Raw genomic sequence first — 14,664 nt, 5'->3', positions numbered from 1 at the left:
TTGATCCTTTTATTTATCATTTCAAAACTAATCTAAAAGTTGCCCCAATAGTAACTGAATAGGATTTTCAAAAACATCAATTGATTTTCTCTTGACTTTGGAGAAAAGATTTTGTTGAACTTAAAGAACACAAAAAAAGACATAAGTTAAAAAAAATGTCTTTGGATAAAAGATTTCATTGAATTGAAAGACACAAAATAAGATGAGTAAAAAAAGGCTTTGGTCAGAAGATTTCATTGAATTGATAGGGCACACAATAAGACGTGTAAAAATGACTTTGGATAAAAGATTTCATTGAGTTGATAGAACACAAAATAAGAGGTGTAAAAATGACTTTTCATGAAAGGTTTCATTGAATTAAAAAGGACACTAAAATAGTCATGAGCTGAAAAGAAAAACACCAGATCTGATCAAAAATTTTGGCCACATAGAATAAGGTTAAATAAAAAAACATGCTTGGCTAGCACTGTTGAAAAAAGTATTTGAAGAACACATTTTGGACCCAGCATGTAGCTTAATGTATTTTTCAGCTACCTAACGAATGTATTCATCAGCAGCCTTTGTCACCAAAGGATAGTAGCCAACTAGTTAAGCACACAAGCTTAAAGCCCAATTCTGGTCTTTTTTTTTTTCTACTATAACCCTCGGGCAGTGGTAAAAAAAAAAAAACTACTCTGACTGCAATACTCAACTTCAAACTGGAGTTGTCCTCAGCAGTATCTATTCTTCAACACTAGATGTCCTGGGTCTTCCAAGTTGAATTACATCCAGCGTTGATCAACCTGGAAGACTGTGAATGCAGCATGTCATGACCCTGCCCCATATACAGCTACAGTGGATATAAAAAGTCTACACAACCCTGTTAAAATGTCAGGTTTCTGTGATATACAAAATTAGACAAAGATAAATCATTTCATAACTTTTTCCACCGTTAATGTAATCTATAAACTGTACAATTCCGTTGGACAACAAACTGAAACATTTTAGGTGGAGAGAAGTAAAAATAAAAAACTTAAATAAAAAATAATATAATGTGGTTGCATATGTGTGCACACCCTCTTATAACTGGGGATGTAGCTGTGTTCAGAATTAGGCAATCAAGTTCAAAGTCATGGTAGATAGGAAGCAGTACACACCTGCCATCATTTAAAGTGCCTCTGATTAACCCCAAATAAGGTTCAGCTGTTCTAATTGGTCTTTCCTGACATTTTCTTAGTTGCATCCTACAGCAAAAGCTATGGTCTGCAGAGAGCTTCCAAAGCATCAGAGGGATCTCATTGTTAAAAGGTATCATTCAGGAGAAGGGTACAAAAGAATATCCAAAGCATTAGATATACCATGGAACACAGTGAAAACAGTCATCATCAAGTGGAGAAAATATGGCGCAACAGTGACATTACCAAGGTTGTGGTTCCATCATGAACTCATGACAATTATTTTGGGCTGAAATACAATAGTTCTATACAATCTCTATATAGTATTCATTGTTGTTATACCAAATCTATATAATGCATTGTACAATGTTTCTCTAAATGTCACTTGTCTCGGTGGATATTGCCTAGTGTATGTCATGAGAAAAGAAGGTCCTCTGTTGGGGAAGGTTTGTTTTTCTTTTTATATTGTCTATACAAAAACAAAAAAAATTAGTAGTGCCTATTCCCGGAGAGGGGCTGCAGGAAATAGACAGGTTCTCCCAAATTAGTACAGAGACTGCCAGTAACACAAGAATAGCCCAACACACATCAACTATTCAAGCTCGGTCTAGCGGATGTCTTTTTAGTATTTATTGCTGAAGAACTTTAACAGGAGAGGCAGGTAACAGGATAATCCAAACTGATCAGTAGCAACAATAGGAGGACATACATCTCTCACTAATTCCAGTAGCAGCTTTTGTGATGGTCACAGGGAATGACTGTGGTAGGACCCTGCCACAGCAATCCATATAGTAACCTCTGGCACTTACTTACCTTCTGGAACTTGCACAACTAATGGTCTTTTTACTCACAGTGTCCAAGGAGTTGTCTGCCACCCAGTATCCACAATGAGGTAGATCCTCAATGAGGGAGATAACAAGATCCTTCTCCAGATCAGGACTCAAAGACAGTGCCCTCCAGCAAGTTTGCTCCTTTGGCAATCTGCTCCAGTCCCTAAGCCCAGCAGCTGTTGGCGCCCAGACTCTAATTTCTTGTCTCAGTAATGCTGTTTCTAGGGGCAGCAGCCTCAAAAGAATTGGAACCCTCTCTGAAGGGAAAAGAACCCTCTGCTCAGGCGTCCTGCACATTTATCACCTTCCCAGACACCTTCTAGGTGCCTCCTTCCAGGGATTGGCTGGGGCATGATAAATATTCAACTGATCATTTGAATCTCCCTGCCCTATGTTCTGGAAATTTCTTTCAAAAGGTAGATGGGAGTAATCAAAGCTCAGGAAATCCTGAACAGACCAACACAATTAATCACTGCTCCACTCACTGCAATGAGATAAAATCTAAATTTACCTTGCAGCCATACTAGAAGAGGGTGGTACAAAACTGTAAAACTTTTTCAATAAAAACATCTTATTAAAAAAATGTTTTCAAAGCTCCAAAGATCCTCTTTCAGCTCTTCTCTACCTCTGCATGGATTCCTGGCTAACATCTTTTTCATTGCTGCAGTATATTGATGCATAGGAGTTGATTTACCAAATGTTCACATTGAAAGGGAATTTTCACTTAGCTTAGGGTTTGTTATGAAATTCACTTTGCAAATAATACCCAATCACGTGCAAGTAAAATAAAAAAAAACTGTATTTTTTCTTGCACATGATTGGATGCTTTACCTCATTTACTAAGCTAAAATTCTCTTACTAAGTTAATGGCTTATTTGCTTTTAGTAAATCATCTCCAAAAGGTATTCCTGATGTCATCATGTCATTATCCAAAACTGCTCATTGCGATGAGGGAATCGAGGTGAAAGAGGATCCAGCAATTCATACGACTTTAAAAAAGGAAAGCAAATAAAATCATGAAATACTGCCAGCAGTGGCATCAAGAGGTGGCCAAGCTGGGCTCTAAGAGTGGATCTCTATGCTGCACTCAGGGGCGGACTGACCATTTGGAAACTCGGGCACTGTCCGAGGGCCCAGGGTCAGTAGGGGGCCCCATGAGATGCCCCTGGTACCTTTTTCATAGACTTTTTTTAGTTTGGGCAAGGACACAGGGGCCCCATGACCCCTTATTGCCCAGGGGCCCCATGAGTTGTCAGTCCGCCCCTGGCTGCACTGTTCTTGCTACAGTAGAAACAAACACCAAAAAGTGTGTAACTGAGAGGCAGATCTCTCATACAAATAGACATAACCTACATGCAGTATTCAAATATAATTTGTTGGCAAACAGGTCATAACAGCTCACGCAATAAATGAAGGTACTCGTCCATCATAAAGAAAAAACACTGCCGTTTGCCTCACCCTGCAAGACCTGTCAGTGGACTGCTCTCACTGTAGATGGTCAAATGGAAGTCGGGACGCTGGATAGACACCAAGAAGTCACCAGGACCAGCGTGGAGCACTCATGTGAGCTTCCATCTGACCATCTATAGTGAGATAAGTCCACCGATGGGTCCTGCAGGATGAGGCATACAGCTGTATTTTTTCTATATAATTCTATATTATTAGTACCTCACTTGCCAATAAATTATATTTTAATACTACACTTAGATGGCGCTTCCCTCCTCCTGTTTTTTGTTTTTGCATACAGAGCTGGCATTCTCTGGGGATGGCTGCAGACAGTGCCTTTTGTAACTAACAGACTATATTGGACTTTTATATTGTCATTTTATGTGCAGCAGCATTAGTTACCCATCTTGTGCTCCGCAACCCCTCCACATATACCAGATCTCTCATACAGATCTTGCTGGGAATAAATAGTAACAGATAACAGGATATCCTGTTCTGTTGCATTGCTTAACTCAACAGCCCAGCTCCATGACACCTACAAAAGTTATGCCAGTTTAGGGGAGTCCACCTATATCATGTGCACTCTTGTTTTCCAATGGCCAGCCTAAAAAGAGCCCATGTGCTGAGTTTATTACATGGCATCATCCAATCAGAAAGCAGGACTCCTTACTTTTTTCACAGTAAAGAAATCCCTTACTCTTTGCTGCATGTCACCTCAACTCCAACCATATCTGTACATATAAAACACTATTAAATTCTCAGTGTATCCTATTACATATTGTACTACGATCTTTAGCTTTCCTTCATTATGGATTACTTCAATGATAGAAATGTGCCGTAAAAAACACCTGCACTCAAGGGCAACTATACTTCGCTAACAAAAGTGTTTTAAGTGCCAAGATGAAAGTATTTTTATCAGCACAGAATCTGAAAGTGTTTAGCCACCTGGAGACATGAACCTGTCTTCACCACCTTCATTTCTGTGGAAATCTCATGAAGTGAGATGAACAAATTGATTAGCCGCTGTCATTATTTAGGTAATTCAGGTATATCTAAAGTCTAAACTTTTTCTTGGCTTGTATACAGTAGTAGGTTTTTTGTTTTTTTACTTTGACCAACTGGGGAGATTTTGTTTTACATCAGTCAGTTCCCCATGTTTCTCAAGGATTAACAGAACCTGAATGAGACATCTCTTAGCTGTAACAGCAGCAAGTGTTTCCATTGGAAGATTTTTCCAATTTTTAATGCCAACATGATAGGCATGCATGCAGCTATACAAAATGAAGACTACAAGATAAGATATTACCAGGAAAGATGTACCAGCTGAAACAAATTATATACAAAAATATTGGCCATTTTAATGGGAATCAATACACAGACTATATACAGGAACCCAAGGCATCCATGAAGAAAGTTGCCCTAAGTTCTTGAAGTGAGAAATTGTTGTTATTGTCTAAAAATGTTAAAGACTAAATCTACCTTTTGTAAACGTTTGCACATTTTCACAATGTTTTTGGAAGGAAACCTGCAAAGCATTAAATTGCTGGTGCAATGCCATGCTCCTGCTGGCTCTTCCTACAGCTCTATGTCTGTACCGAGGTTAGGGAGCTTGAGGAAGTGTCAATAGACTAAGTATGGTGATCACAGCAAGAATAATATATATTCTGATAATAATGAGGCAAGTTTTGTAGCCCTTAATGCTGCGGTCATGTCTCTGCTTCACTTTCCTCTTATCCATTCACAAAATAATATGCTATAACCCTGGTAAATTTATTGTGCTAGCAGATGGGCTTTAAATTTGCTGTCAGAACATGAATGATAAGTAACACTAAGGCTCCATGCACACTAGCAGCAGCGTTTAGAGTTTTTTTATCTGCCTCTAGAAGCAAATAATGTTATCCTATGTGTCCATGCACACTTTGTAGTCTAGAGGAATTTTTTAAGCTCAGTGTTTAGGAGCAGAAAAAAAAACTCTCTGGTTTGTGTTTTTGAGATCAATTTTCCAGCAGAAATAAACATTAAATGCTCCTGCAGATTCCTAACTGCTGCTAAGCAGCAGGTTGCTAAGGAGCCAGCGGCTGACATGTCCTTAACAACCAATGACTGATCAGCTGTCAGCAGGATTCCCTGCTGTTCCGGGCATGTGGCCTGGTATGACTCATCAGTCGTTAAATACGTGGCCGGTCAGCCGTTCCTTAACAACCCACTGATCACTGCTAAACACTGGCAAAACGCCAGCACAAAAACAAAAAGCGCCAGCAAAATCACTAATATTGAGCATTTTTTATCCAGTGTTCTTCTTCATTTCTTAAAGCTCCTAGTGTGAATGGAGCCTTACTTTGAATAAAGAACATATGTAAAAACATATTCAAACACTGGACAAATAAAATGTAACTCAAATAAAACTGAAGACTTATCTATTGTATTATAAATAGATTATTCCAATAAAAAAAAAGAAAAAACCTGGAGCGTAAAAGAAAAAGAAAACATACTGGAAAATGTACAAGAAGAAGGAATGAGAACCCAGTACAAGCAGAAATACAAAGTAGAAAAGCAGGTTTACAGGTTGTGGAAAAAGGGAAAAATGGTTTTACAACAGTTGACCAACTGACTATTCATTCGAAGAAATCAAATGAATAGTCAGTTGGACAACTGTTGTAAACCGGAAGAGAGGACTAATATGATGAAGTATGTTACTTAGCAATGAAGGATATTTTTTTTAACATGGAAATATTGAATAGATGAACAAAGTGGAGGAATATGAAATAGGAACAGATCAAGAGAAATATGAACAAAAGCTAAAAGTAGGGAAAAAGAAAGAAGGTTTTCAGACAGCACAGTGGCAAAATGGTTAGCACTCCCGCCTGGCAGTACTAGGGTCGTTGGTTTGAATCCCAGCCACAGCACCTCCTGCCTGGCATTTGCATGTTCTCCCTGTGCCTGTGTGGGTTTCCTCCCACACTCCAAAGACATGCTGGTAGGTTAATAGGATCCTGTCTAAATTGGCCCTAGTATGTGTATGTATGAATGTAAGTTAGGGACCTTAGATTGTATGCCCCTTGAGGGTTAGGGACTGATGTGAATGTACAATGTAAAGTGCTGTGTAAATTGACGGCGCTATATAAGTACCTGAAATAAATCAAAAGTGGACTTTCATAGTAACAATGGCCACTTAAGAAAATGTGGCAATATATTTTCAGGCAAACTGTTATATGGAAACTCTACGGAAGTTACAAAATGTGAACTTTGCATACAATGCTGGAACAAGGTCCTCTAGCACCCAATCCCCCCCACACCTCCCTCAAGATTGATAGAGTTGCCAGTGGTCAAAAATACCTGCCACTCTACACCAGCCCTAGGGTTACCACAACGAACAGGATGGGTGTGTAAATTTGTAATAAGCAGCATGTTAAAACAGAATAATAATATCATGGCAAGAAAATTCCTTCATCCACCTGGCAACTAAAGTAGTTTAGAAATCACAAAAAGTGCATTTTTTTTGCACTGCAGTTAGTCCTTTTTTTTAAAAAGGCATTATGTTTTTGGGACAAAGCAGCACTAATGAATAAATGAAATTTTATATTATATACAAACAATTAGGAAAAAAAACCAATGAAATAATTAATTTAAGAAATATATTAAGTATTAAGGAGTTAATAAAACCCAAGGGTTAACAGAGTGATAATTTGTTTTGTTTAAAAACAGGTATACAGGTTTGTGTCTTATACTAGAGTGCTATGACTGTATCCAAGCTATGCTGGTACCAGCACACAATAAGAATATCGGATGAATGCTTGTCTGGTTTTTTTTGCATGCTAGTCTTATATCGCAAATGAATAGGTCACTAAAGTTCCAAAAATTCTCGTACAACAGAATACAACTTCAGAAGTGATGTAATGTATTGCATTGTATTGTAATGTATTCTTTAATTTCCAAGCACTTGATCACTCAATTTATTTTGGCCGAATACTGCACTGATTAAACAAAAATTGTTCTGGTTTCATACAAGAAATGTTTTTGAGCTTGTCCCTTAGGATAATTTTGCATGAACTGTCGCGTTTGGCTCTCGAAAACTTTGTACTGACGATCAGATTATCGGATGATCGCTCAGAAAGCAGTATTGTTTGTCTGATTTTCCCATCATGTGTGCTGGACTTAACCCTGTACCTTACAGCCTGGAGGAGGCTCAAGAACTGGGGAGGGGAGGCATGCAAACCAATCTACCCCAGGTAGATGAAAGCTAAATAAGTTATAATAAACTTTATTTGAAGACATATTCCACTTTTTGTAAAAAAATATAAATAAAGAATAAAATAAAAAATAAATGCATCCATATTGCAAAAATAAAAAAAAATAACCTTTAATATTTTTTTTTTTCAAAGCAGCCTGCAAAAGCATGAAAGACACAGGCTCCTGCAGACTCTACTGAGATAAAGACCTTCTATAATGGAACTGGAGGAAGTAAACCTAGGATTACAGTTACATTACTGCACTTGTGTTCCATTGAAATACTCCGCTACATTAGCAAATGGAACCTGTAGTTTTTCCATTAACAGATCCTGTAGACGGATCTATCAATGGATGACACGGCTGCGCTCTGAATGAAAAAATATACAGAATGTTGAATTGGGAAGAACGTTGAGATTTGGGTGGGGTAATGAGATTTGGGAGAGGGGGGCTGCAGAATGGCACCATGAGATATCCTAAACATGGGTGCATGATATGAAAGGTAGAATTAGCCTATACTATTAGGCATCCTCCCCCTTCCCCAGTATTCTAATGTATCTTTGAAAAAAAAGAAGGCCTTTTTTTGGTTAAAATTGACACAAAAAGGAGTAAATATATATTCAGCCAACGTGGATAGTACAGAAAGGAAGCAGCATTTTTTTTTTTACAAAAATACAGTATATTACGGCCCTTCTATAAATCTTCATTAATTCTTTCCAGCAGACTTTGAACACAGCTGAATGGTCTGCATCAACTAGCAAAGTTAAAAGTAGCAAGTAAAGCAATCCATCCACACTACATTACCAATAAGTGCAGTGTGCAACACTATGGAGAAGTGAAATTAAATTCCACACGGCCAAACAGCACCCTAGTGGTCAGAATCATCAACATTAGAAATAATATGGAGCAATCATGTGTAATCCTAGGATGATGACATTTCTTAATAAGAGTGCTTAAAATAGATGTAATGAAATATCATGTTTTTCAAAGACTCTTACAAGCTGTTTCCCCAGTAAATCTCTATAAGAAAAAACTATCAAAGTCAAGTTCACAAAACTGTGAATTTATTACATCAAAGTCCTGGAAACTTAGAACGATTTTTTTTTTGTTCCTAGTCTTACTTCATATCTGCAAACAACACTAAAGGGAAGTTATGTGTATATTTTGGGCATCACACTGTCACACAGCGCTTTCTGAACCTTTCAACACAGAGGAACTCTTGAATTGACGTTCCGGGCTCAATGAACCCTTGCTAATATTTACCATGTCTACAGCTCACAGTGTGATGGTCATTGGGAAGAATGCTCCCTATATTTGTGGGAATGCTCCCCCTTACAGATAGGTAAAAAGTTCATTGTTGTCAGCGGTTACTGATCAGCAAGAGCAAGGGGTGGGCAGAAGTGGCAGCTGCTCAGGGTGCAGCAGTGAGGGGGAGCCTTACTGCACTCAAGCTCTAAAACAGTGGTTGGTAAACAGAGCCAGGCCATAGCTTCATGTCTACTTTGACAGCTACTGCTGTAAAAATCAAGAAAAATGGCAACGAATGTGCAGTGTTCACTCCATGCCAACCATGGACAGCTGGTGCAAGGGGGTAGTGAATGGGCACACCTATTCTACAGCATGCACTAGGAGTTGGAGAGAGGGCACAGTTCAGCATCCTTGCTCAGGGCGCTGTACAAACTTGTCTCGGTTCTACTCATCAGAGAGGCAGACGTTGCTCAAGGAAACTCTAGCAACCTCTAGAGGATCCCTAATTGAGAAAAGCCACCTAAAGCCGGCCATAGATGAATTGAATTGATCCATCTAAGGGCAGGCTGGTTGTATCCAAATCGATCCATCAATCGGTTTGGGTACAACCAGCATGTCAGATTTTATATAGCCTATACAAGCTAGCAGTAATCATTGTGTTCTGCTGGCCAGGAAGGCTCCCTGGCCGGGAAGATTCCCCCATCAACAAATGACCATGTTAATGGGGTAATCAAGTGATTTTCTTTCCTGCAACCAAAAGAAAAGCGAATCATCTATGGCTTGCTTTAGATTCTTTATCTTTTATTAGGTAGTTGAAGCAATAAAGGATACTCCAATTTCTGTGTAGCTCTTGATGAGTTCCACCCCTGGAAATCAGCTTCTTACACCGCAAGGACCCACTTATCTGCCTTAAAAATATCCCCATACTCTTTTGTAATGTCTCTAGCTATTATCTCTGCCTCTAAATGGAAACATCAGAACTTTTGGCATAGCATCTGGCCTGTTCATGCTAAATAGGTTTTCATTTTTTTGTATCTGAATTATCTCCTGGCTCATATAAATTGGACCTTCACCCATTTAATAGGTTTCCTCTTCATCGTTACCCTCCTTGTTACTCGATTGCAAACAGTTGATTTTTTTATGTTAAATACTTTTTTCCATGAATCTCTGCACTGATTCTTTCTCTAGGTGAGGCTGCCATAGGATAGGCCTACCTGCTTCCTGGGGTTACCACATTAAATATTCCAACAGGCAGTGTTTCAGTGGGGTGAAATATTTAGATCCTGCTCATTCACAGACATAATTCTGGCAGTTCCCAATTACCTGGCAGGGACTTGCGGCATGTCTGCGCATGTGAAAGATCCCATTCTCTGCCAAGTATTTGGAAACAGGCAGATAACTTGACTAATGGAGTGTTTGCACATGTGCGGGATATGGTGTGCCACCCCTGCCAGTTCCCAATAATTGGCAAAGAGTTATGGTGTGTCTGCGCTGGAACAAAGAATGAACAAAAATAGAAATTTGAAAATGGCGCCACAGAAATGGACCAGTGGAATGAGAACTTTGGCTGCAAAGAAGAGAGTGCTGGACTCCATGGATATATATTAGAGAATTTAGTTTAACATAGATAGGTTAACTTCCTCTTTAACTTATTCCCTATAACCTGCTTTTACTCAGCTCAATCTCACTACATATAAGTCAGCCTTTGTTAACAGTTTTAACCCCACAGAAACCCCTACAATAATTTTCAGGTTTTAAGGAACTCTTACCTAAACCAATTTATTGGGGGTCAGTGAGGAAAATGCCCCATTCATTGGTGGTCAGTAAGGAAAATGCAACCTTTATATTAATGATCAGAATGTCACCCTTATATATAATTAAAAAGTTAATTTTGTCATGTTGCTTGTTTTGCCATATAGCGGTGGTCCTGGAATTATGCAGACACCATCAAATGGGAGGTCAATAAGCCACAGCCTAAGGAACTTCTAGCAACCTCTGAAGGAACCCTGAAGTTCCATGGAACCCAGGCTGAGAATAAATGAGATAACGACTGCCAACTATTGAGTGCATAGAGGCAGAGAGCTTAAATGTTATAATTGGACTGGTCCATTAAATACAGAAAGGGCTTAAAAACGCTGACTTCCAATAAGTCTAGAAAAGCTGTACAACATATAAATGACTTAGTAATAATTATTATTTAAAGTAGAATTCCAGACTAAGCGTAATTCATTTTAAAATAATCAATCCCCCCGTACTAACATCTAAGTTAACTAAACCGTGTAAGAAAGATTTATAGTATATGGTTACCTATTGCTTACACTTGCCTGCTCTGGTCCAGTCATATGATGCGGCTCTCCTGTGTCAGCTGCAGGGGAGAGGAGGGAGTGCCAACAATGGATGGGTCATATGAGCTCCAGACTTTATCAGTCGTTTTCCAGTGCTATCTCCTCTCCCCTGCAGCCACCACTTGCTGACAAATGGGATCATGTGACCGGATCGGAGCAGGCTGAAAAGGCAGGCAGGGGGCAAATGACTGGCCACCAATGTTGCCTTAGTTTCCCTGCAGCAGATCTTTACCCCTCACTAACTTACCATGCATTCTTTCATACTGTATCTGTACCTCATTGGTCATTGCCAGTGAGGCAGGCCTTCGCCAAGAACTTCCAACAAGGAGAACAGTGAGTGGCACAGCAGTGACACCTCCAAATCTCACTCCTTTTTCCTGAGGCTAGAAATCAGAGGCATCTCGCACTGCAAATATACAGTTAAGATGCTGTAGACACAGGAGCGCTTATGCCCCCTCACATACAAGTGCATCACTATTTCTCAGCAAAGGGTAATTTTTTCAGGGTTAGGCACAATTAGCATTTCTAAGTGTTCCCTATAGTATTGCACTTTAACAATACAATAATCATGTATGCTGCCTGATCATTCCCTATTAGGTTCAACATATGGTTGACAGCAATGCATTTGTCATATATAATATGCACCTCCCGATGCCTGCATGTCAGTACATCTTTTCTATTGCTCACCCTGGAGCCCTGAATTCTTTGTTGCCTTAGTATAAGATTTTTGACCCGCTCGTTTGTCCGTGGTAGGGCCCTGACCAGGTGAGCTATTTGAAATTTGCAAAATTCAGGACTCCCGGGAAGGTTAATAGAAAAGATTAGCTGAAGTTCAGGATGTTCAAGCATGTGGGAGCCCCTGCTATTACACACTCCTGGTGATTTATTAACATGACTTTATGTTGGCTTTAAAGAATACTGAACAAGATACGTTAAGGCACCTATGTGAAATATGGTCACAACTCCCTGGTCTTTTTGTTGGGAGTTGGAAATCCATTACAGATTTCTTCCAGACCCTAGAGATCTGTACCTCAATCCCTGTGGACACTACTCAGAGTCAACTCTAAATTCAAGTACCGAAGACATTGTGGCTGATTTACTAATAAAAAAAAGTCTCACTTTGCAAAGTCAAATTTCACTTTGCAATGAACTTTTACTTTTTTAATGAGTGTAGTTATAGTTCACTTTGCAAAGAATACCAATCGCATGCAAGAAAATCTAAAAAAAACAAGATTTTAGCTTGCACATGATTGGATGGAAGTCAGTGGAGCTGAGTGAACAAGCGATACTCATTTACTAAAGCTGGTTACACACCGGCCAAAAATCAACCGGTTCAGCAGAAACTGGCCAGTGTGTACAGCTGTCTCTCTGATAGAAGCCTGTCTAAAAACTAGCTTTTGTCAAAAGAACAAGCTGAAAAACCAGCGTCCAATCAGTGTATTTTGGCTGGGGGGTGAAGTCCCACTGGTAGAATTCAAAGACATAACGGAGGAGATCATCGCACCAACATTGCTTGTGTTGATGCAGCAATCTGTCCGTTTTTTTTTTTATTCAAGCCATTGGTTAAATGAAAAAAACACTAAAAGTGTGTACCTAGCTTAAATTAACCACATAGAAGCTTAGACTGATAGAGATTGCTGGAGAAGCCTTTCAAAACAAAGTGAGAGGTGAACACCAGGTCTCATTAACCTACCTGTGTAATGTACTGTAAATGCTATTTGTTTTATCACATAGCCACAGATCCAATTCAAATGCACATTTTTTTTGTCTTTGATCAAAAGTTTGAATATGATTGGCTGCTGTAGCGCAATATAGACAGATATTGGCACAAAAATGCTAATCATCAAATTCACATGTATTTTACCTCCCCAAGTTAAGAATTTTGGTACTTCTTGTGGAAGCATGCAAGGGAGCTGGACCACTGCTCCCACTCAATGCCCAGCAGTTTGGGTCCCCAATGGTCATACATGACCCCTGCACAATACTCCAATCAAAAACACTCATGCTGAGTAGTGTTGTTGAATGGAGCAATGTGCATGGGGTATACTGGACAGCTGGCGACCTGGACTGTTGCGCTTTGTGTGATAGCAGCAGTCTGGCTATCCAACGTACTGCTGCCATAGGGCTGCTTTCTACAGTTTTAGGCCATAACAGATAATAACAAAAAAGGAAAAAAAACGCCATATACTGTACTTTACTTATTATGCAGTCTGACTACTTAACAATGATAAAAAGCAAGACTTCAATTGGACTTTAAGATAAAAAAAATATATTGGCTAAGGCCTCATTCACACGGGTCCTGAGGCCCGTAGACTGTAAATGGGTTGTTTTTTCATGAGACTTGAAAAACAGCTGTTCGTCCCAATTTTTACATGTCTGCGTTCAGGGCCGCTCAACTGCACACCTGTCAAATTGGGACAAGCAGCTTTGTTAATGATCCTGGTGCCTTCCCATATACTTGCATAAATAGCCCATTCATGGTCTACAGGCTTCAGCGCTCATGTCAATAGAAATGACATTTAGATCTTTGGACAGACAAAGTTATTTTGCACTTACCTTTCCAAAGCGTTGTTGATGTTGGACATACAGAGAGCCCTGTTTTACTAATCCCCCTTCCATCACCTTCTCCTGTGTCTCCCCACTTATGACGCTGTCCCCTTATACTGCACTCAGTCTGCTACAGTACTAGTGACTGCACGCCGTGCACTATCCCTAAAAACACCCTCTGCAGCCTTTGAACCATGAACACTCTTCTGTATTAAAGCAAAAGTTAACTCCCCCAGCTCCAAATACCATCCTCACCCATCATCTCTTTAAAAAAAAAAAAAAACAGCTTTGTATCACCCAGAAACACTCTCTTCACACTGCCATCAACTTCCTCTTAAATATCTGTCTGAACCTATGATGGACCCATTCTGCGATTCTATTACTCTCTATGATAGATCTTGGAAACATTCAGTCTTACAGAGTCTGTCTTTTTCTATGTTTCTCTTTGCAATCTCCTATGTTGCATTCTGTCATTTGTAGCCTTCCTCTACTCTACTACTTTTGTTCGTTCTGCCTCTGTCTTGCAGTTTTCAGTTCCTCCCTCTCTTCAACATGCTTCCGCTGTGAAACCTACCATGTCATAAGAGATAAAAGTCTATTTGAGTACACTGCTGTGTTGCAAACATCTGTCTCATGATTTATGTGTACACCTATGTAGATCTGGTGACAATTGTGTGAACAATGCATAGTAGCGAAGCTACTGTCTATATGGCTTACATCACGAAGCCTGAACTCCAGGGACCTTTCTTTTACATAGACAGTTATGTTCATGAGTTTGCATACCCTGGCAGAAATCATGAAATTTTGCCATTAATATTGAAAATATGACTGATCATGCCAAACGATAGGGATCATGTGAAGCCCTTT

General features: G+C 39.4%; 1 protein-coding gene across 1 annotated transcript in view; it reads right to left on the bottom strand.

The window, feature by feature from the left end:
- The window catches only part of DOK2 (docking protein 2), a 44,131-nt gene extending 29,836 nt beyond the window's left edge, over nt 1-14,295 (bottom strand). The window contains exon 1 of the mRNA XM_089658721.1: nt 13,807-14,295. Coding sequence (XP_089514847.1) covers nt 13,807-13,869 — 63 coding nt within the window. The 5' untranslated portion in view covers nt 13,870-14,295. The remainder of the gene's footprint in view (nt 1-13,806) is intronic.
- Between the last annotated feature and the right edge of the window lie 369 nt (nt 14,296-14,664).

Source organism: Staurois parvus, unplaced genomic scaffold (assembly GCF_062004578.1).
Source record: "Staurois parvus isolate SC_StPar_1 unplaced genomic scaffold, SC_StPar_1.0 ptg001090l, whole genome shotgun sequence".
Taxonomy (NCBI): Eukaryota; Metazoa; Chordata; class Amphibia; order Anura; family Ranidae; genus Staurois; species Staurois parvus.
The sequence above is the reverse complement of the archived record's forward strand: the minus strand, read 5'-3'. Positions and strand labels throughout refer to the sequence as shown.